The following is a 24,872-nucleotide window of genomic DNA, read 5'->3' as shown; positions in this document are numbered from 1 at the left end:
AGTGGCACAAGCACTTGCCTGCAAGTTCGAGGTCATGAGTTTGATCTCTGGTACCAAAAAAAAGGCAGTGAGGGGAAAAAGTATTTTTCCATACTCTCTATCACTACCCTAATTCAGTTCTTGATAGTGATTTTTGTTTATTATTATTTTAATGTTGAGTATATGCTTGTCCTTTAAAAACTGATTACTTATATGTAGCATCTCATTTTATCCAAACATCCCTTGACCAGGAGAAAGAGCTGACAGCTGTTCATAACCACTGGTTTTCTCTGAAGCTGGATGTTGAAAGTAGTAGTGCCATGCGATTTGCTTTATGATAAGTACCACAGTTTTCTGAATTTTAGGCAGTTGTCACCAATTTAATAATTTAAAGCACTGGTTTTTCAACTACTTTGTTTGTTTGCTTGTTTTTTGGTCTTTTTTGAGACAGGTTTTCACTATCAGTTCAGGCTGGCCTTGGACTCACTTTATAGGACAGTCTGGCCTCAAATTTATAGCGATCTTTTTCCCTCAGTATCCTGAGTTCTAGGATGTTTTCTTTAAGCATTAGCTTATTTGGAAACTCATTAACTACAAATCAAAGCCAAACAACTCGACCGAATGAGTGGGTAGGAAGAAGTTCAGAGAGCCATCAGCTCAAGTCCATCTTCCGTCTTGCTTTATCCGTAGGGTCCCTCGAGTTAGGTGAAGCCTCAGCTTCCTAATTTCTTTTGATCAATCTATGAAAAATGCCTTGAGCCAGCTCCTTACCTTCCCCACTCCACTGACAATTCTAGTATCAATAAATATCCCAAGATACAATATGCACTAAGGATTAAGTTCATCATTATTAATAATGTTTGAAAATGTACCTTGCAAATAGTCTCCTTGAGAAGTTAAGAATTTTGGGGGGGGCTTATCCCCTGCCTAATCTGATTAGAATATCACTGTACTTTGAAATATGGTTAATGAAGAACTTCAAGCCATGCTCTTCCATTTTCGTATTGCTTTCCTTTTTAAAATGTATTTTTGCAGTAATCGTTTAAGAGGTCTGTTACTTAGTTTAGTTGAGAGTAGAAAATAGAATCTGAAAAATCACTCAGGCACATATGAACTCTTACATGCTGTATTAATTGTGCAGAGCAAATGGACTACAGTGAGAGTGCCTCTGTCACTGCTGCCATATTATGACACTTTCCTGTCTCTTTGGGTTAGGTTGTTTACTCTATACGATGTACGACCACTAACAAACAAACTGAAGAAAAGTGCCAGGTATCTTTGATAATAACAGTAGTTCTGCTCTACATATGCAGGCTACCAAAGGGAAACACCACCTCATTTAAAGCAAAAGGACAGAAACATTCTCTCATTAGTGGGAAGAGATAAAATTTACTTTTCATTAGTTTTTATCCCCTGATCACGACCCTAAGCCAACATCACAGCACAGAGCATGGCAGACAATCTGTAGCCAAGCCAGACCCTGGCACTGTATTATGGGATTTAGGGGAGCTAAGGTAAAGAACAATCATCCTAAAGGTTACCTGCAAGTCATTTTGTGGGTTCCAGTCAGAATCAAATATGATGCAGGTATCAGCAGCTGTGAGATTGATCCCCAGGCCTCCCGCTCTGGTGCACAGAAGAAAGACAAAGCGGTCTGAGTCTGGCTTACAGAATCGGTCGATGGCTGCCTGGCGCAGGTTTCCCCGTACTCGCCCATCAATTCGCTCATAGGTGTATCTGAGGGGACCCAAATGAATGAAAGCCCAGGCGTTAATTATGACTTCAATGGAGAACAGCAAACAATGCAGGAAGCTCTTGCCCAAAGGAATGACAGCAGTCTAGAAGGATTCCCATACCCTACATATGAACCACAGCAGACTCTTAAAACTACCTGGTATGCTTTCCTCTCTCCCCGCCAAAACAAACAAAACAAAAAACTAGCCTATACTAAGGACTAGAAGAATTATAACACAAAACATAAAATATTGATCCTCAATATTGTCTAAGCAACTTCCTCTCAAGAATTTCCTAGTTTATATTTGCAGTGAATATAATCATAAGACTAGAAAAAGCAAATACCACCGTCAACTACTGACTACTGACTACTGACTACTTAGGAGCAGAGCTCAGAGTTCTGCTAAGAACTCAAGAGTTCACATCAGTCTCCCGCTGCTGAGGGTTACTAAGTGTGGTAAAAGACTACACTGCCAAGGAGCTCTTTTACATATGGCTGGTCATTTCTAACCGACCAGTTTCTTAAATCTTCATATGTACCCAGCACAACTCCCAAGTTTATACCTAGAATCAGTCTTTTGGGGAGCACCTGACTAAGCCAGTAGGAAGTGCCTATGGTAAGTTAGAGGCAGGGAGGCTGAAGAACAGTTAGAAGAAAACAATGTGAGAGTAAAGCTGAATACCAGGAAGAAAGCATACAGCTGTGTAGTTAAGAACTGAGGTGGGTAGCATGGTGGGGGCAGGAGAAAGAGGGAAAGAACAGGAACTCAAACCTTGAGGGGCATGTATCACTACTGTCCATCAAGAGAAAACACAGACTATGAAGGGACTAGGGGATTTATTTATGGTCTCTATCCAAGATTATATCTAATCTTGGTTATATCCAATCTTGTCCTTTCCTAACATTGTTTTTATTTTTTTTTTTGTTTACCCAATTGATAATGAATTAACAAGGGGGATGTTACTCGGCTCAATTCTGAACAACAAAGAAAACAGAGCAACTTAGACTTATAAGGAATATAACACAAAGTAACAAGTTTTTTTTGTCTTTCTACTAAAGAGCCTTCCAAAATATTGCCTTTCTTTTAAAAAGCCACAATATAGCCACAGTGGGAAGTGTGGTCACCTAACTGGTAACTGACTTGAACTCAGATCCACTTGACTGATGGCTTTCATACTGTACCCTATCTTTCAAAGCCACAGAACAAAAATGTCTTCTTAAAAACTTAGAAAGTAAATGAAAGAGATACAAGTAAAATTTGGAAATTTGTAACACTAACAGAAGGTAGAAGTAGAAGCCGTACCTAGATATCAAAATGGTTTTGATAAATTAGTGTTCTGACAACCTGGAATCATTTACCCAAAGTCTGGCTGTGTATATGCTATAGCAGAAGCAGCACAGAATCTGGAGAAGACAGGGTTGACAGTCAGTCAAACATCAGCTGCTTCCCTCACACCCACATATATGAATGCTACAAAAACAAAGGAGTTGGTGACCCTGGACATCAGAGAGGAGAATGAGACCTGTGGATCAGAGTGAAGCTGGGAATTGCCATAGCCTTTGGGGAAGGAGAAATCAATAAACAGCAATGATGTAGCGTGACCATCACCTAGGGGAAAAGAGCCCATAAAATTAGTGAAGTGTTTTTACCAACTATGATGTAACAAAAGTTTAAAGAAATTAAACTTATGTAGGATATTTAGAAGATTAACTCTCATTTCTATCACTTGCTTAGTTTTGAGGGCATGCTATCAAAGAACATAAAACTAAAAATGGAATTATATGAACTCTTTTAAATCATTCCCCCTTCCCCCTCACTTCTGAGCCAGATCCTCTGGCTGTGCCCTCATTACTGTATGAGTCTGGCATGAAATTAAATGGGAACAAAACCAAACTGACAGCTGGAGAGGCAAAGAGGCTCAAGAACAAAGAAAACCTTGAGGGATAATAAGTCTGAATGAAGAAATTAGACGTCATAAAATTTTCCACACCAAACTTCAGAATAACAATTAACCCTCTGTGACAACTGTATTTGAATGAGATCCCTAAGAGTTACTGTTGCTCATCAAACTGTAATTGAGTCACTGTCAAATCTCAACAAGAAGCAGGTGGCACTCTGGGAAAACCTCCATGGACTGGCCAGGAGATGGGATGGAGAAGTGGGGTGCCACATTTTTGGCACAGGAAACATTGACCTCAGAGGGCCTGAAGGGAAATGAACAATTTTCTTGTCTTCCCGTAATAACTGGCTGGGAAAGAGACAGAAAAAAAAAAAAAATACATTCACAACTGCCACAAATATATAACACACTTAGAATTGAATTCAGTAAGAAATATACAGATTTGATAATATGACACTAGGAGCTATGGTGTTCTCTTCACCACTGTCTATAATACCGAAAGGAGCTCTAGCAGAAGGAGGTACTTCACATGTATTGACTCAACTGTGTATATATAAGATTGGAGCAAGTATACTGAATGCAAAGATGGCAATTCTCCCCTATTTAATGAGTGAATGCTAGTAATAATCTGATCATACGGATAACCATCCATATAGATTGGTAAATGTGTACATATATATGTATATATGTATAAACATACTTTTCTGGAGTACAGGAGCTGTAGAGATCAGAGACAGGTTTAATGAAAAATTCTAAAGTTCATCTGGAATAACAGATGAATAAAAATGTAGAGGTGCTGATCAAAAGAATGGAAAGATTAGACATATGCACAGCATGCATAGTACCTCAGTGTATTTTATGAATAGTATCTTATTCTAGTATAAGAATAGTATATGAATAGTATCTTATTCAATGGGGGAAAGACTATTCCAGTAAACAGAAGATTGGGACAGCAGACATATTTGGGGGAAAAAAAACTTCCATTAGTGTCATTTATCAAAATAACAGAAGGAATGAAGACTAAAAGGAAAAAGAAAATTAAAAAAAGCCAGATAAAGATTATGAATTAAAATGTCTATTTAAATTGTGGGTCTTCCCAAACCTCTAGTAAAATGATAGTAAGAGGTGTTATGTAACCACCCTCCTAATAAATTCACAAAAGAGAACAGAAGTGACTCTCTGGAAGCTAGAAAGCATGCCAGGTGGTATTTGAATTGAGGAAGTCTGAATCTGGGCAAGAAATAGTGTAACTTGGGGGCTGGGGATTTAGCTCAGTGGCATAAGCACCTTCCTTGCAAGTGTGCGGTCGTGAGTTCGATCCCTGGTACCGATAAAAACAACAAAACCCCAAACAAACAAACAAACAAAAAACAACAACAAAAAAGAAATAGTTAACTTATGCTGCAGAATATCTGAAGTATCTGATATTGGTGACACCAGAGTGGTTCAAGGTGGGAATGTGAAGAGTCTAAACACAGGGAAAGTGGTAGGTATTTGAAATATTAACTAATCTTTGGACCACTCATTCTAGCATTAAAAAGATAAAATAAAGAACAATAATCTTCTTTACCTTAGGAGTTACTAACAACAGATCAAAGGAAGAAAAGAGAGATGAAAGAGAGAGAGAAATATTGAGAAACAGCTACTGTTTTTCACCCCTCCCCCAACGCAGAGCACAGTTAAGTCTCTGCCCTCTAGGCAGGGCAGAGGAGAGATATAAGAGCTATAAATATGAGGGTTCCCAATGAGATGGTTCAGCTGGATGAACAGTGCTCACATTTGGAGAGTCAAGCTCACTGTTAGTCTCATTCACATAGATTCAACGGTACTTCACAATCTCATGGCTGAAGACACCAGACATCCTGAGAAAGCCCCTGATCTGAAACATGAGGCTCTGCTTCTACTATGGAGGGGTAAAGTTTTACCATATCAACCCTTCAGCAAATAAATATGAAATTTGCACAAAATACATGCAAAAGCCAACAAAATGGGCATAAAAACGTACTTTTAGGGCACTTGAGAGTTAACAAGAGCAAGCAGGTTTGGAAAGGAACAGAACTTGTAGTTTGGGCTGGAGGGAAGGTTGCAGTTATGATGACGGAGATGCAGGGCAGCTACTACTCATGCAGGAGCAGGGATGGAATCCCCAGAAAGGGGAGTAGGGAGAATAGTCTACGTTCTGGACATACTCTCTACCCTGGCTGATTTCTGACTCATACTTGCTTGGGGCAGACTGTCAGCCTGAACTGGAACAGGAGCTGCTACCTATCAGGGACATCAACACAGTTAGCACTTTGAGTGTCCCCTGGTAAACTATCTCCAGAAAACAATCATCAACATCTTTAGAGCAGTATCATAGAACCCTACATCTCCCAAAGTGGCATTCAAAATGTCTATGAAAAAAAGGTGACATTATGTAACATATGTAGGACAAGAAAATATGACCCATTCTCAAGAGAAAAGATAATCAACAGATGTCAAATCTACGATTCTATAGTTCTGACAGGAACTTAAAGCAACTATTGTAATTCATCATGGAGAAGACAGAAAACTCAATAAATCTGATGGCAAATCAACTGTGACAAATGACAGATAAAAAAGCATTTAAAAAACCCAGACTCTGTGGACTTGTGGGACCATATCTAAAGGTCAAACACACAAGTGACTGGAGTCTCACAGAAAAACAAATGAGGCAAAAAAAAACCCTGAAGGATAGCGACCCAAATTTAATAAATCTGATAAAAGACATTCATTTGACAAAATTAAGAAACTCAACTGAAATTTGGAGTTCAGAGTACAGAATGAACTCTAGATATCAGAACAGCTGATATCTGCTGAAAACTAAAAATGAGAAAAACATTCTGGAAGCAGAGTAAAACCAACACATTACGTACTGGGGACTGATGATGTGAAAGACTACAAAACTTTTTGTCATATACCACGGGGGCCAAAACCTGGTGGAAAACACTTTTAAGTGGTAGGGTAAAAATATAGACTTAGAATTCTAATATAAAAGACAAATATAAACAAAAAGAAAAAGAAGACTGAAATTAAACAGACACAAAAAATTCTGATTAACCTTATGACACTATGAAATAACTGGTGCTATAAAAAATGAAAAAAATGTTAAGAAAATGTTCTGAGAAATTTAAAAATGTAATGAGGAAACAAAACCTAAGGGTTTAAATTGGAAGGCAGAGTAAACAAATACCACCAAAAGGAGTGAAATAATGAGCAGAAAAGAGAAAAAAAGGGAAAATAAGGTGTTCAATCCAGAAGATCTGACATATCATTAACAAGAGTTCCACAAAGAAAACAACAGGAAAAAAGACCTTGATTTCAAGGGGGAAAAGATCTATTTACCATCCAGTACCATGGAGTCATTGTAAAATCCATAGGACTGGGGACAAAGAAAATATATTGAAGATTCTAAAAAGAAAAAAATAGATCACATACACAGAACAAGAATTTGAAGGCCTTTGAACTTGTCTACAGCAAGTTTGACAACACCTTCAAAACTTGGTAAAGAAAGAATTTCTAACCTAGAATTCTATTTCAACTAAACTATTAACCAAGAATAATGATAGACTAAAAACATTTTCAGACAATGTCTCAAAATTCATCTCATATTTACCCTTGCTCAGACTTTCCTAGAAAAGGTGTGCCACATGGATCCACCAAAGGAAATCTAAATCATAAAGAAAGGAAAGGAAGTTATCAGCAGAATGCAAGAAGGCAGGTCAATGAACTCCACATACTGTGTGAGAAGAATCGGCCAGAGCGGACAGGCCCAGAGGTTCCCAGAGATGCGGCCCCGAGACAGATGTGCTGGGACACAGCAAGAAGAGATTTACACAAACAGGACACAGTTTGCACCTGAGTTCTTGTAAGTATATAAAAAAATAAGCAGTCAAATAATAGGATAATTTTACCCTCAGAGAAAACAAAAATTGTACAAGAAATAAAAAGTAAACACGTTACATGGGTAAGCTGAATTTAATACAAATCATATGGTAAACCCAGAATATTAATCTAACTCAAAACATTATATAGTGTACTGGGAAGATGGGAAGACAAGTACTTGCATATACAATGATTAAAACTACTCTTCCAGGGTTAGGAAACATAATTCCTAAAACTAAAAAATATCAAGAAATTCAAAATAACATTATTTAGACAGAACTAGAAATAGTAAAGAAATAGCATAAAGAGTGCAAAGTAATTATTTCTGGTGTTTGGAAACCAGAGAAAGGGACTAGTAAATTAGAAAATAGGCTTTTTCAGAAGTCTAACAGAATGATTTGACTTTTAAAACTATATGCATGCGTATCTCTGGTGGAAATAAAGTTAATTAAAAGAGAAAAGTAATTGCTGGGTATAGCAATGCATGGCTTTAATCACAGCATTCTGGGAGGCTGAGGCAGGAGGACTGCAAATTCAAGCCCAGCCTGGGTAATGTAACAACTTAGTGAGACCTTGTCTCCAAACAGAAAGTAAAAAGGGCTGGGACTATGTCTCAGTGCAAAGGTCCTAGATTTAATTTCCTGAACCTCTATTGAAAGAGAGGAGGGGAGGAGAAAGGAGAGAAGAGCAAGAAGGAGAGGAGAGAAGAGAGAGAGGGGGAGAGAGGAGGGAGAGGAAAGAAGAGAGGGAGAGGGAGAGAGAAGGGAGATAGAGTCATAATAATATGAAAGAACCCTGTTGGATGTAGCTGGAGTGAGAAAATCATGAAAGAGTAAAAAGATCAAAATACATATATGATTTCATGGTGAGAGGTGAAGGAAATTTTTAAAGCATACTTAGGCTTAAGATCAAGCAGAAATAATTCAAACAAAGATTTTAGGGCCAACGTTTGACTATTAGGAAATTTAGAATTTCTAAAAATAAAACTAAAACTCATACACATAAACAAAATTAAAGGCAAAAACAACTCTGGGAAAAAGTGCATATGATTATAGCCATGCATTGCTATATTCTTAAATTAAAAAACTCATAAATTAATAAACAAAAGACAAAGAACAACAGGAAATGGAGGAAGAACATGAATAATCTATACAAAAATAAATATAAATAGTTAATAAATGAGGATGGATTTTCATATTAGTATCAAAAATACAAATTGAAATGTGAGACTGTAACTTTGGCTTACTGAATTAGCAAAGATTAAGGGACAGAAAGAATATTGATCAGCATATGAAAAAAAGTATTCTCATATAGAGTTGAAAGCATATAAGTAAAACTTTTACTAGAGGACATTTTGGAAATGTGCATCAAATTTATTTAAAAACATGCATCAAAAGGAAATAACTTGGAACATGCACAATGGCCATGAAGGGATACTCATTTAAACTCCCTTAAAATGCTGAAAAATTGAAAATGACCTGTAGGAATATTATGTAGACCGCACCAAGATTACGCTCTAGAAGAAGAAAAATCCATGGCATATTAAATAAAAATGTTAGACTGCAGACTACAGCAATTCAAACTAACAATAAACTAAGCATACATATGTATGAATAAAACAGATTAAAAGGATAAGCACCCAAACATGAATACGAACTTCTACAGGTGATTGTAGAAGTTTTACACTTTCAAGAGATACTGCAATACTAACCCTAACTTCTACAGGTGGTGATAAATTGTTTTACATTTTCAAGAGATACTGTAATACTTAATTTGAACACAAAATTGCAATAAACAACAGAGGGTAAGATAGGAAAAAATGAACCTAAGAAAGACTTCTACACTTACCAAAAGTCTACTATTTATTTTGGGGAGTTACTCAATTTGAAGGGCTTATTTTAAAAAATTTTTTGCAAATTACTTGTTCTTTAAATTTTGAAGGTTCCAATATTAATAACAAGAAAGTACTCTGACCATCAATTTTTACTGTATAGTGAATTTACAAGCTATAAGACTGCCCTGCCAGTTTTGATTTACTCATAGTAGCTTCCTCCAAAAAAATCACAGGTCTCAATCATCCTCTACATGCACATCTCTACCACACAGCTCTGAAAAACCCTTCTGTAGTCTCATCAGACTTGGAAGAATTATTCATGTAATGTGAAGTACTGGCACACACAGTTAAATTTGTCATTTCCTTTACAGAAAAAGTACATGTTAATTTATAAGGGGAAACAAAAGGGTAAGAAAATCTGTTAACAAGCTTGAGAGTCACTGTAATGTTACTACTTGAAAACAAAGACTTTCACCGGGAGTGCTGGTGCACACCTGTAATCCCAGCACTCGGGAGGCTGAGGCAAGAGGACTGCTGCAAATTTGAGATCAGCCTAGGCTACAAAGTGAGTTCAAGGCCAGCCTGAACTGTATAGTGAGACCTTGTTTCAAAAAGAGAAAACAAAACAAAACAAAAACCCACCAAAGATTTTTCCTTAAACTTAGCAATGCCTAGGGTATTAGTTTCTATGATCTTGAAAAATCTTTTGTCTTACTGTTCATTGATGGCAGTAACTTAAAACCTAAAGTATGATGTATAACAAATGTAGTTCCCACACAGCATCCAAATAACCCACACCTGTACACTTTTCATTTGCATGAGTAATACAATTCATGTCCAAGGAATTACATAAACTAGAAAATAAACCAGGATGTCACAGGCAGTGTATCATAAAACCTTAAGAATTTGCTGAGAAAGGACAGAAAATTTTTTCTGAAATACCAGCTTATGTGCTTTCAAAAATTTGTATTAGTGGCAACTGTAAATGTGTTTCTTTCATTATTCTTATTAAGCAACAAAAATGTAACTACATTATTTTCTTAGTATTTTCTAATGCTATTACGATTTTGTTCTTCACAACTGAAGTGAATATAAACAAACACTGCAATTTAAGCAAAACAAGGACTCCACATTACTGGCTATGAAATTCACTCCAGACAGTTAAACTTTAGTATACTCAGTCATAAAATCAATTCTAAATTTTTATTGATCTTGAAGACATTCTTTTTCTCCATTTTTTAATGTTTTGTTGTTGTTAAAGCATAACATGGATGTATGAAAAGGATAATGAAGAAAAGGCACTGGCAGCGCTGGGTGCAAAGATTTGATGTAAGACTCACCTTCTCTGGATGAGATAATCTTCGAGGATATCAAGGCAGCGCACCATCTGGGAGAAGATGAGCACTTTGTGGCCACCTGCAATCAGCTTAGGAAGCAGTTTATCAATCAGCACCAGCTTCCCTGCTGCCTGAATCATGGCCTGCAGCTGAAAGTCAGGAGCATCAGGGCTGTGAGTTTTTCTGAAATCTTCCAGAATTTTTTCCTCTGCCCCTGAAAAGGAATGGAGCAAAACTCTTGGTTTAACACAATACAAGAATAAAAGCTCTGTTTTGCAGATCCTGGGAGCATGAATTCTCAGGTCTGGTACCTGCAGTTCAGGGAAGTGATAATGGGTGTGTATTCCTAGGGTACTGCTTGGTAGGGAGCTCACTGTGGCAGGGTTTTCTACTTCACCTTGTTGAGAAGGAAGGTACTTTGCTAAGGATTAAAATAACGAATCCTAAACCGATATATCCAAGTAATCTCAGGAAGCTGACAACAAAGACCTTCCTATTTTCTATTACCATGAGACCAGCTATAAAAGAAGCTAAGACGCATTTTAATTTAAAAATTTCTCAAGTTTCATTATAAAGAAGCTTTCCTAACATCTCTACTATGCTTAACTGCTAATTCAGCTGTAGAGTTTAATCTCACCGCAGCATTTTCATTTATTCAACAAAATAACATATTTCTCTGGCTGCAAATGGAAAGTGTGGGTCAGACTGGAAGTAACAGTGGCAAAATGCATAGTACTATTCACCTTTTGCCAGGCAGAGTAAGAACTGCAGAGGCAAAGAATTTGAAGTAAGCTTCAAACTTGGCTCTGTGTACAGTATTTATTAGCTAAATTACATATGCAAATCCACTAACTTCTTTAAACCTCATTTTTACACTATGTAAAAAGGTGAAGAAAATACATGTTCTAGCATTTAATGAAAACTTATAGAAGTCTTTGATTATCATAGCTTTTGACAGAGCCCTGAGTTACTCCTTACTACCTTGACTCACCATTGATCAAGTAGGGATGGTTACAGCACTTTCTCAGCTCCATCATGGTGTTGATGAGATTGGGCATGTTGTGCTGATTTGCCCCCTTAGTCAGAAAGGAAAAATTTTTCTCCAGGATAGCACGGTAGTACTTTTTCTGGATATTGGTCAGTTCTACTTCAATGATGGTCTCTTGTTTGGGAGCAAGGTTCTTTTCCACATCATCTTTCAGGCGTCGAAGCATCATTGGTTTTAGGATAGACTGTAGTTTCTTTACCTGTTTAGGGAAACCATATCTATTTACCTGCCTCCATCCTGATTGAATGATTATGGGGGTATGCCAATCTTCACTATATCTTGAGCTACTAATTTGGATGACAGTAGATTAAAAGGAAGATCATGATTGATCCCTGAAAATGGAGTTTACAAAAATACAGGATAGGAAAAAGGGATCTGGCTTGAATTCACAAATTATCAAGAACTTACATGGTAATCTTGTAAGACAAAAACGGAGAAAGAAAAAGACATTATTTATTCTCTAGGATGGAGAAAACAAATCTCTTCAATTCTTTCTCTAACAAATACACATGCACAGAGTTAACTGAAGAACTTGTTAGGAGGTACAAATGATATATTACAAAGGGAAGACTTGGATCCTGAAAGAACAGAGGAAGAAGTAAAGGCAATCTGAAAATGGAGCTCAATCACAGCAGCAGCATATGTGCTTGGGAGTAGCAGTGTATAAAGAAAAAAATGTTGTAGAGTGACATCTTGCATGCCATGATGAGAACTGTCACATCAGGGGCCTTTCAAGCTTGATAACATTTCCTTACTATGATCTGTTCATTCTATGAAGCCAGTCCTGGACAGAGACTTCCACTCACTTCACTGCACTAGAAAGGTATCTTGTTCCCTCACACAGGAAGACAATGAAAGGTAAAGTTAATGACTCAAAGTTAATGTATCTCAGTTAACCTTGGGCAAAAACTAGTTAAGATTAACTCTGATGTGAAAATAAAGGGAAAATGAAAGTCAAGTTTCAAGTCAGAAAAAGCTGTTCCAAAAATTTAAAAGGGACAGATAGAAAGTACTACAACAGTGCTTCCCGAAGCAGTGTGACATGACTGAGGGTGATTTAGGAGAGTTACTTACTGGAGTAGGCTTTACACAAGGACAAATACGCTTTACTCTGGAAACAGATGGTTTCTAGTACTTTTATTTACTGTGTTTTAAAATATAGACATTTCATAGAAGTAGAGAATAGAATGGTGGTTAGCTACCAAAGAATATAAAATTTCAGTTAGATAGAAGGAGTAAATTCAAGAGATGTACTGTGTAATATGTTGACAATAGTTATATATTGTGTTTCTTTCTTTCTTTCTTTTTTTTTTTTTTTTTTTTTGGTACTGAGGATCGAATTCACGACCTCACACTTGCCAGGCAGGCACTTATGCTGGTAAGCTAAATCCTTAGCTCCATGTATTGTGCTTCTGAAGATCACCCGGCAGTGAATTTGAGTGTTCCCACCACAAAAGTAAGTAGGCAAAGTAATGCTATGTTAACTATTTAGCCACTCTACTGTGTCCACATATTTCAAAACATCACAGTGTACCCAATAAATATATGTAATTTTTGTCAGTTAAAATATATTAATATTTTGAGAAACTAAAAAAAGCAAACAAGACATTTGATGTCACTTTTATGGTTTTCTTCTAACCCCCATTTCTAACTAACTTTTATGAGACCTTGATTTACCAATCAAGAGTATTTAGGAATTTAATCCCTTAGTGGGTAAGGAATTACTATGTAAGAGCCCAAGACAAAAACACAGCTAGCTAATTGTTAAAGATAGGGACAAATGTCAATCTGCCACATGCTGGGTTCAACTTTTGCCCTTCACTTGGTTCATACCTTGAATCATTTAGAGTATACTATATGCCAGACACTGTGCTGGTCAATACAACAAACACAACTTTGGAGAAGATGTGGGCCTTGTCCTCAAGGAGATCTTTGTCTAGGAAGAAGAAAAGATGCATACCAAAAATTAAGTGCAATGGGAGAAAAGGATGCATTTCCAATGGTCCAAAAATGAAGAGAGGTTTGGGGGCTGGCTTTTGAAGGGTTAAGAGATATTGCAAATGCAGAGCAGGGGAATTACATTTTATTATTCACTGCTTCTCGAAGTCTGACTTGTACAACAAGTAGAAAGAAAACAGACTGGAATGACAGAGTATTCTTGATACTTGTTAGTAAAATTCTCAAACCTCCCCAGTCCCCAAATTCTCTCTATTCCAAACTATTTCTACACTACTACTAGATTAATTCAGCAGAACTAATTATATCACTCCAGCAATAAAAGTCTTGCATTGTTTCTCTGTTAATACCTACTGATTCTTCAACCTAACTTTCAAAATCTTTTTGCAATATAATTGTAAACGCCACTGGCTTTACGTACTTCCCTGTTCGTCTACCCTATTTTTAACTCAACCAGATGATTCCTCACTAACTTCTATAGCTCAGATTACACTGGGCTTTTTTTCCTGTGCAAAGCAGTCACCACCTCTGCTCTTTTTACCTGCAGAAACGCATTTGTAAATTATATTCTCTCCCTCTGGTGTCTTCCCTGGTCCTCAAACAGATGTGACTTTTCCTTATTTTAAAGTCCCCAACTCTATTATTTGTTCCTCGTATGGCATTTAAACTTCCCTGACTTCTTTCCATAATCCCTAGTAGAGATTTCTACCCTTAGTATGTTGATATTTATTAATACTGGTAGTTTTGAATTGGCTTTAAGTTCACAAAATCAGATATAACTAGACCTTAAAAACTGAGGAAATTCAGTTCATCTGGACAAAATGGAATTAACAATTTAATTGTTTGATTGCCTGGTTTTTCTTACTACCCGTATATTGTGTTATAATTAAGAAGATGGGCTGGGAACATGTAGCAGATTATGTAGGATGAAGGATGAAGGATGAAGGAAGCAAAAGAAAGCACCATGTTCTTGAGGCCAGAGTTACAAGCGAAATCACTAATACACAGGGGAGCTCAGTGAAGCAGGAAACTTTATATGCTAATTTAAGATATTTCCGATGCTGACTAATTGCTAACAATCAAGTGGCCTTCTGCAACATAAACAAATAAACAAATGAAGAAGGCAATGCTCATTTTAGTAGAGATGTGAGAACTTGCTAAATCCTGTCCCCATAATAATGAACTGCTTGATTTTTCCTGGTTATGAAAGTGACCCTCACATACTCTTCAATCCTTCATGCTCCTAATTACCTGCTCCTCTGTTTTCAGATCTCCAAACTCCTCCAAGAATGCAATCTCTGAAGGAAATTGTGTTGGCTCCAAAAAATTTAGCAAACTGAAGAGCTCTTCCACAGAGTTTTGTAAGGGTGTCCCAGTGAGTAGCACTTTATGTTCCTGCATAAATTAAACGCAAATGACGAACAGTGTTTGAACCACCAAAACTACATTTTAGTGGGGAAAACTAAGTGCAGGCATTCTATGCTCAATTTGGAACAATTCTATTCTGCTTTAATGAAAAGGCAGAGTCCCAATACTTATATGTGTGTAGTCATTAAACAGATTAACTTTTGCATCACTGATTATACTAGTAGAATTTTACCATCTACTCATTCACTCAAAATTGTTGTCTGGCTAATGACCACATACTGGACATTGTTTCAAGTCAATACCCAGAAATAAAACAAAACACTAAGTTTTCAGGTCACAAATTCCATGTATGTAAGAGCTCCCCAACTTCTTTTGAGAACAGGAGGCCAAAAGGACTAAACATAAGTAAGTAACATGCAGAATGGCAAAGGAACAATTCCCTGAATAAAAGTTAGCTGCACTTATTTATGTAGAAACCTGGCTCTCACCAAGGCCATAAGCTTTAACCCTTCTAGAAGTTTACAATTCCTATTCTTCAATCTGTGGGCCTCATCAATTATCACACAGCTCCAGTGAATCTTCTTCAACTCTGGGCAATCTGCCAGGATCATCTCAAATGTTGTGATGACAACATGGAACTTGAAGACTCCTGAAAGAGGATTTCCCTGAGGACGACACAATCAAAGGCACAGATTTATATCATGATTAATAGATTACTTGCCAGATTACAGAAAGTAGGACATATAATTTGAGAAAGCAGGAATATAAGCATGATCAGCTACAGTATTTAGAAAAGACAGACCTAACAGCATCAACAAAGCAGAAATGAGAGAGCAAGTAGCCTGGTGGTATAGGCCTACAGTACCAGCACTCTTGAGAAGATGAAACAGGAAGAATGCATGTTTGTGCCCAGAGGGGCAAACCAGTGAATTAGCAAGACCCTGTACCAACAAAAAAGGGTTGGGGTGGGGCCAAAGGTACAGCCAGGGAACTTTTTGTTTCCACTTCTTCTTTATTAGTATATTGTTTGTGATACAAAATGAATATATTCTTTGTGGGGTATGAGTGCATATACATATTACATCTTAATCCTCCAATCCTCAGGTCTCCTTTTATTTATTAATTGCCATCATAAGCAAAGTTGAAGGGGCTGACACAGATATCATCCCCCATGAGGAGTTGGTCTAAATCATCCATGGATTGAATACCCAAGGAACTTGCTGCTGTTTTTCCAATTTAATTTCATCTTTTTGTAAAAAAATAACTTTCATTTCATTTAATCTTATACCTCAGGTTTTAGCATACAAAGTAATGATCCCAAGTCATCCCAGGCAGATGCTAGTAGAGGGAACATACCTTAGTTTCCTAACTAGTCTTAGTGCTGCCATCACATTTGAAGAGCAGAGCTATATGATGTTAGAACACAACGCCTTCTAAGTGTCTCCTGCTACTCATGAAACCCCTGGAGAAAGCATACAAGCTTTCCTCTGATTGGGACAATTTAATTCTTATTGGTCCAGGACAAGTGCATAATCATATTCAGCAAAGTGATGATATGTACTGAAAACTTAAAAGTTCTCTTGTACTTTTAATATGAAATCTGTTTTTTCTTTATTTTCCTCTCTCTAATCTGTTTCTCTCCTTTTCAAACTCTCTGAATGGGAACCTACTCACTGTACACTAACACTTCTCATTTCCTTCACTGATCAGATAACAATTCAGGTAAAATCTTTTGTATAAAAAAGCAACTTCAAAAGGTTAACAAATAAGTTAAGCTTTTAGCGTCCTTAACGAAGATCTCTGGTATATCTCATAAATCATAAATTAAGATAAACCAAGAGGGGAAAGCAAGAAGTCATTCTCAACAAACATGATTCCACAAGGTCAGTCAATAATAACCCAGGGCTCTGAAACTCCTGAATATAAGTAGTACCAAGCCTCTCTTAACTCAGGCACTTTCTGAATCTTTGTGACAGATGTGAGGCTTACCTGTGCATCCCTGTACACCATCTCATACTGCTGGATCATTTGCCTGCTGATCTGGCTGCCGTGGTACACAATGGCATTCATCTCTGTCCATGTCCGGAACTCCCTCTCCCAGTTGGTGATAGTAGAGAGAGGTGCAATGATGAGAAAAGGACCATGGATCCCCCTGAGGAATATTTCTGAAAGGAATGTGATGGACTGAATGGTTTTCCCTAGGCCCATCTCATCAGCCAAAATACAGTTTTTCCTGCAGAGGGAGAAAAATATAGGTAATTCACGATCAAATCTAGGAAAGTTATAAAAGTTAGCTATGGATAAAAAAGTGCTTCAGAAGTATACTGTGATCATAAGGGCACCAATGAAAGGTTTATCATTATTTTACAGAGAAAACTGAGGCTGTTTTTTTTTATTACTTATATAGTGCCTACTTCCAAAGAGAAACTACCAAAATAGAATGTGGGAGACTATATATGTAAGTCTATTAAGATAAAAACTAAAAATACTAGAAAGTAAAATAACATTAAGACAAACAGAAAGTAAACACCTCCAAAATGAGCCAGTTTTCTTTTTCTTTTTTTTTTTTTTTTAACTTTTTTTTTTTGTCTTTTTCCTTTTTATCGGTACCAGGGATCGAACTCACGACTGCCTGCTTGCAAGGCAGGCGCTTACGCCGCTGAGCTAAATCCCCAGCCCCTGCCAGTTTTCATAATTGAGAAACTTCTTAGAAGTCAAGATAAAGACTTTCAGGAAGATGGCAGTGTGGTGAAGAGCATACAAACAGCCTCTCCAAGATTTGGTGTTCACATGCTGGAATATAGCAACAGGAGGAAGAGAAGGAAGCCAGTTAGCCCTTGGACCCAGCAAGGATCTGAAGTGAGAACTGAAGCCCATAGGGAAAGTGAAGAGAGAGACATCAGTGCAGAAGAAGGAGAGGCAAGAGGCGCATTCTCCCCGAGACCTGACTTGCTGCATTGGATGGGCTGCTCGAACCTCCAGATGCATGGTGTCTACTAGTAATCCCAGAGACCTCCACAGAGAAACACATAAATGAAATAAAGCAGTGGGTGCAGGGGACTGCAGAGGCTGGTGAGTTATTCTGGTCCAGATTTCCATGAACAAAGGATCACTGGGTGGCTTGCCATCTTGGACAGGGACCAACTTTGCTCAAAACTCAGACCAGCTGTTGATTGGTCCTGTCTAGCAGCCTCCAGTGTCAGGGTGAGGCAGAATCAATTGCAGGGGGTCCAGGAGTCAAGTTCCAGATGGTAGGAGGCATGCAAAGTGCTGCAGGATGAACAAATCTGGTTCTAATCTTCCAACCAGAAAACAGTCTGAACTTCAGTGGAACTAAAGGTGAAGTTTGGCTGGAATTAACTACTACCCTACTGTAAATCTGCAACTGGATTGCTGGAATTAACACAGGTCGGGGTCTGTTGTCCACAAGTAACAGCAGAGACAAACTCTTTTTGGTTTTTTCTTTTTTTGAGACAGGGTCTTACTATGTGGTTCAGGCTGGCCTTGAACTCACAGTGATCTTCTTACCTCAGCTTCCTGAGGGCTGGGATTCCAGGTGTGTACCACCGTGTCTGCCTCAGAGATATGCTCTAAAGGGAGACTTTTTTTTTTTTTTTTTTTTTGCATATATGGTGTTTTTCTTTTTTTTTTGGTTTTTATGACTATGAATACTGTCTCTAGATTATTATTGCTTTTCTGTTCTTTTTGTTTTCATCCTTCTCTCTTCTCCTTGTCTTAACCAAATTCCCAGTTTGCACAACCTTCCTTTGTCCTCTGTCATGTAATCTATTTCTTTTCCTGTTCTTTATTTTTTTCCCCTAACTCCTTTAAAATTTTATCACTTGAGGGTAAAATTGACATAGTGAAGGCATATTCATTGTATACAATTCCTTGGTTTGTTTTAGATTCTGTTATATAATCACAAATATAGTTCATTATGGTAAAAGATGGCAAATTAAGAATTATCATAGTCTGTCATTTTCTAGACTATGTTTGGTGCTACTGTTATTATTGATGGTATAATGTTAGCTAAGGTGACATTATTGTTCTAATAAACTGTCTTTCGTGGTATGCGAAGACTGAGATTGCCTGAAGGTCATAAACAATACTATAGGCCAGTGCTAAAGAACCAGGGGCTAGATCAAATAGGCAGTAACTTCTCATCCTCAATAAACTGAAGAAGTAGGATTTTGCAATAGTTTCAAACTCCAAGACCAGTTATACCTGAAAGACATCTCTGAGAAGTAGTCATTTCCTAAGGTTTCTCAATACTACCAATAAAGTTGCCTACTATACGCAATTTACAAGTGTCAACTCAGAATTTAAACCAAAAAGTGGAAAAAAACAGAAAACAAGACACAGAAGCAACATGCAACCTCAAATTATCAGTTCACCAAAGGCAAACTGAAGTGCAATGAGGTATAATGATTCAAAAGCTACCCAGTTATACTCTGTGAAAAGATAATAGCAGAAGTAACAAAGTAGATGAGTGAAGCTCCAGAAAAAAAATCAAATCAGAAATAATTTCTCAGAAAACTACAGAGATGGTAACCATAATTAAAGACATCATTAGTGATTCCATGGCAGACAGAGATAAAAAATAGAACTCAGGAAAATGATAAAAACCATAAACTCCTAATATCGGAAAAAAATGGAATCTAGGAAACAGATTCTAACAGATATCCAGGAGATTAAAAATGCTATGGGAAGTATACATAATAGAATGAACCAATGTGAGGACACAGTATCAGATATAGAAGACAGAATTACAGTTAGGATCAGGAAAAGAAAGATTCCTTAAAAATAGCAAGGGACCATGTAATTTAATCTAACAGCTACTACATGATGCAAAGAAGAACAAAATGGATTGATTAGAGTCAATGAAAAAGAAGATAGTGAAAATGAAATAAAAAAAAGTTCACAGAAGTAATGGCAGAAAACTTCCTAAAATAGAAAAAGAATTTGACATACTGGGAAGGTATTACAAATTCAAATTAACCATGATCAAATTAAAAAGCTACACCCAGATACAGAATAATCAAGATTTCAAAAATTCAACAGAACAAAATATTTAAAGATGTTAGTGAAAAGAAATAAATCATCTATGAAGGAAAGTCCATCAAAATCATAGCAGAATGCTCAATATGAGCCCCAACCCCTAGAATAAAACAACCTCCAGTTAGACTGATGTATCCTGCAAAACTATCTTTCAGAACTGATGGAGAAATTCAGAACTGATGGAGAAATAAAATGCTTCTATGACAAGGAGGACCTAAGGAAATTCATGACCACTAAACCAGCACTCCAGAAAGTTATGAAGGACATTCTAGAAAGAGATAATGAGGACTAGGGCTGGAAGTTTATCTCAGCAGCTTAAGCACCTGCCTGCCAAGCGTGAGGTTGTGAGTCTGATCCTCAGTCCCAAAAACAAAACAAAGAGGGAGATAACTAAACAGAATGAATCCACCAGGCAAGGCAAGTAATTAAACCGGGGAGATGGTGGTTAAAAAAGGAAAATAATATGAAAATGCAAAGTTAATATATCAATTATAACCATCAAAGTAAATGGTCTCGATCAAAAGAAATAGATTGGCAGAATGGATCAAGAAGCAAGATCCAACAATATGCTACACACAAGAAACACATTTAACTGAAAAAGTTGTTCACAGACTGATGTCAAAGGATGGAAAAAGTACTCCATACTATAGGAAGCTATTACATTTATAGACAAAGTACACTTCAAACCAAGAGTAAGACAAAGAAAGAAGGTCACCGTATCCTTGTAGAGCAAACAATCCAAGAGGAAGAGAGAATAATCATAAATACACATGTACCAAATACCAATGTACCCAACTATATAAAACAAGTATTAATGGACATTAAAAATCAAATAAGTACTAACACAATTATAATGGGGGACTTCAATACCCCATTATTACAAATTGACAGATCAATTTGACAAAGAAATATCAGCACTGAACCAAACTTTTAAACAAATGGATTTAGTAGATGTCTACAGAGTGTTCCACCTCACATCAGAGTACACATTTCTCTCAGTGACACACAGGATGTTCTCTAAAATAGAATACATAAAAGAACAAAGAATATTCTTAAATAAATGCAAAGCAACAGAAATTATCCCAAGCATATTATCAGAACATAGTGCAATGAAACTGGAAATAATGGCAAAAGAAACCACAAAAGCTTCATAAATGTATGGAATTTAAATAACATCCTCCTGAACAATGAATAGGACACAGATGAAATTAAAGAAATTAGACTGTTTCTAATATTAAATGATAATGCAAACATAACACACAAGGACTTATGGTACAAAATGAAATAATTTCTTATGAGAGATATTTATGGCAGTGAATTCCTGTATCAGAGAAAGACAGAGAACTCAAATAAGCAAGTTAATGTTGAACCTCAAGCTTCTAAGGAAAAAAAGCAAGTTAAACTCAAAGTACATATGATGGAGGAAATTATAAAGATCAGAGTATGAATTAATGCAATTAGGACAAATAAAACAATACAAAGAATCAATGATTAAAAAGTTGGTTCTCTGAAACATTAAAATTGACAAATCCTTAATCAACCTTATCAAAAACAAGAAAGAAAAGACTCAAATTCATGCCAGTAGGAATGAAAAGGGCAGGGGCTGGGGATTTAGCTCAGCGACATAAGCACCTGCCTTGCAAGCAGGCAGTTGTGAGTTCGATCCCTGGTACCGACAAAAACGAAAAAAAGACAAAAAAAAAAAAAAAAAAAAGGAATTTAGAGGGTGAAATCATAACAGACTCTGCAGAAATCCAGATCCAGATTATCAGTATCTACTTTAAGAATCTGTATTCTAATAAGATGGAAAACCCAGAAAAAATGGATAGATATGAATTACCAAAGTTGAATCAAAAAGATCTAAAAATTCTAAATAAACTAACATTAGTCAATGAAATTGAACATGTAATTAAAATCTATTAACAAAGAAAAGCCCAGGCCCTGATGGATTACTTTTGAATTCTACAAAAAATTTAGAGATTGAATGCTGCTACTTCTCAAACTCTTCAATGAAACTGAAAGGGAAGCAATCCTCCCAAATTCATTCCTGGAAGCAAGCATTATCCTGAAAACTAATCCAGAGAAAGATGTAACCAAAGAATTGAACTACAGGCCAGCTCCCTAATGAACAAAGATGCAAAAATCCTCAATTAAGATACTAACAAACACAATGCAGCAAATCGTCAAGATTAGACACCATGACCACAGATGCAGAGATGGTTCAACACATGCAAATTAATAAATGTAATATACATTAACAAAGCAAGTACAAAAACCACATGATCATCTTGTTAGATGCAGAAAAAACATTTAACAAATCCAACATCCATTCATGATAAAATATGTAACTGGAATATATGTTATAGAAAACTGATTTTTATCTTAATCTGACAAAAGCCACATATGACAAACTAACAGCTGACATCATACTACATGGATAAAAACTGAAGATTTTCACTCTAAAATCTGGAAATGAGACAAGAATGTCCACTGTTTATCACTCTTACTCAATATAGTTCTGGAAACATTAGCCAGAGCAATTAGGCAAGAGGCAGAAATAAAAGGAATAAGGATAAGAAAGAAAGAAGTTTAATTATCATTATTTTTATGCCCCCCCCCAATTGGTACTGGGGATCGAACTCACAACAGTGCGCTTGCAAGACAGGTGCTTATGCCGCTGAGCTAAAACCCCAGCCCCTATCATTATTTGTAAATGACATGATACTCTACATAGAAGGCTCCAAAAAACTCCACAATAGCATCCAAAAAATGGAACACCTACGAATCAGTCTAATGAAGGAAGTATAAAACCTCTACATTACCACAGTACTCTAAAAAAGGAGACTGAAGAGGATATCAGGAAATGGAAAGATATTCCTTATCTTGAGAAGGAAGAACCAATATAGTGAAAACAGCACTACTCCCAAAGAGTACAGATTTATACAGATTTATCTGTTATACAGATTTAATGCAATTCTGATCAAAATTCTAATACCATATCTGATAGAATTAGAGGAAACATCCCTGAAATTCACTTGGAATCAGAAGAGCCTGAGAATAGCAAAGGCAATTCTAGACAACAAAGGAAAGGCAGGGGGCATTGTAATGCCTGACTTAAAATTATAGTATAATGCAACTGTGATAAAAACAAGATGGCAAAAACAACAACCAAAAAACTAAAAAACAGATCCAAGGACCAATAGAACAGATTAGAAGACGCAGAAAGAACTAGACACATACTCAGTCACTTTACCTTTGACAAAGCAGCCAAACACCTTAAAGGGAAAAAAGATAGGCTCTTTAAGAAATGGTGCTTAAAAAAAAAAAAAAGAAATGGTGCTTAAAAACCTGACTTTCCACATGCCAAAGGTTAAAACTAGACCCATATCTTTCACCATGCAACTTAAACTAAAATTAAAATAGATCAAAGATCTAAATATTAAAATAGAAACATTGAATCTGCTGGAAGATAGAAAGGTAGAACTCTTGAATTCACTGGTACTGATGATGACTTCATGAACAAACCCCAACTACACAGGAACCATCACAAGCAATGGACAGCTGGGATCTGGTTATATTAATGTTTTGCACAGCAAGAAATGTTGCACACCAACAGGATGAAGAGACAACCCACACTGTAGGGAAAAAAATTTGGCAGCTGTTCCTCCAACAAAGTACAATATCATATCCAGAATATGTAAAGAACTCAAAAAAAAATCATAATCTCCCAAATTTGAAGACCCAATCCAAAAATGGGCATCTGAAAAGAATAGAAAACCCTTAGGTATACACATGTATAAAAAAATACTTAACATCATTTGTCATTCGAGAGATGCAAATTAAAACAATGCTGAGATTCTGTCTCACTCCAAACAGAATAGTTATTATCAAGAAATCATAAAAAAGGGCTGAGGATTTAGCTCAGTGGTTTAAGCACTCATCTGCTAAGCACAAGGTCGTGAGTTTGACCCCCGGTACAAAAAAATTAAATAAAAAATAAAAAAATACATAAAAACAAAAGAAAGTTTAAAAAACCCTAAACTAAACAAAAACAAAAACAATAACAGACAACGAGAAACAGAGATCAACCAATAACAAGCGTTGATGGGTTTGTGGGAAAAAAGAACCTTTTTCAACTGCTGGTAGAAACACTGGTGTAATCACTGTGGCAATCAACATGGAGATTCCTCAAAAAAAACTAAAACTAGAGTTTCTATTTGACCCAGCTATTTGCTTTTTGGTTCTTGGTAACTTTGCAAAAGCATCGTATCACAGCGACACATACATACTCATGTTTATAGCAGCACAATTTGTAACAGCTAAATCTTGGAAACAGCCCAAATGCCTGTCAACCAATGAATGCATAAAGAAGATGTGCTTTTCTTTTTTTATACCACAGAGTATTGCTCTGCCATAAAGAAGGACAAGCTTGAGACATTGCTAGCTAAACGGGTGCACCTTGAGACCATACTCTTACGTGAAATAAATCTGACACATGTTTAAGTCCTGAATTGTTTCTCTAGCGAGAGAAACTCAAAGTATAAATAAGAACCAAACTATATAATAGATATTGGGAAACTGGAAGAAAATGTTCAAATCGGAAGGGGAACAAGGACGGGGAGGGGGGAAAGAAAGAGAGGGATAAGAAACTAAAGAAAATCAAAGGTAAAAAAAGGAAACAGGGGCTGGAGATTTAGCTCAGTGGCATAAACGCCTGCCTTGCAAGCAGGCAGCCATGAGTTCAATCTCCGGT

At 36.7% G+C, this 24,872-nt stretch overlaps 1 protein-coding gene across 6 annotated transcripts in view; it reads right to left on the bottom strand.

The window, feature by feature from the left end:
- The window catches only part of Chd6 (chromodomain helicase DNA binding protein 6), a 219,773-nt gene that overhangs the window by 78,789 nt on the left and 116,112 nt on the right, over positions 1-24,872 (bottom strand). For all 6 annotated transcript variants that reach the window (XM_003467660.5, XM_013150333.3, XM_013150332.3 and 3 more), the window contains 6 exons: positions 17,051-17,294; positions 15,550-15,726; positions 14,945-15,088; positions 11,681-11,936; positions 10,693-10,903; positions 1,521-1,716 (listed from right to left, as the gene is read on the bottom strand). In XM_003467660.5, the coding sequence (XP_003467708.2) occupies positions 1,521-1,716; positions 10,693-10,903; positions 11,681-11,936; positions 14,945-15,088; positions 15,550-15,726; positions 17,051-17,294 (1,228 nt within the window). The remainder of the gene's footprint in view (positions 1-1,520; positions 1,717-10,692; positions 10,904-11,680; positions 11,937-14,944; positions 15,089-15,549; positions 15,727-17,050; positions 17,295-24,872) is intronic.

Source organism: Cavia porcellus, unplaced genomic scaffold (genome assembly GCF_034190915.1).
Source record: "Cavia porcellus strain 051 isolate PalLab524CR breed Dunkin Hartley unplaced genomic scaffold, mCavPor4.1 scaffold_5, whole genome shotgun sequence".
Classification (NCBI taxonomy): Eukaryota; Metazoa; Chordata; class Mammalia; order Rodentia; family Caviidae; genus Cavia; species Cavia porcellus.
The sequence above is the reverse complement of the archived record's forward strand: the minus strand, read 5'-3'. Positions and strand labels throughout refer to the sequence as shown.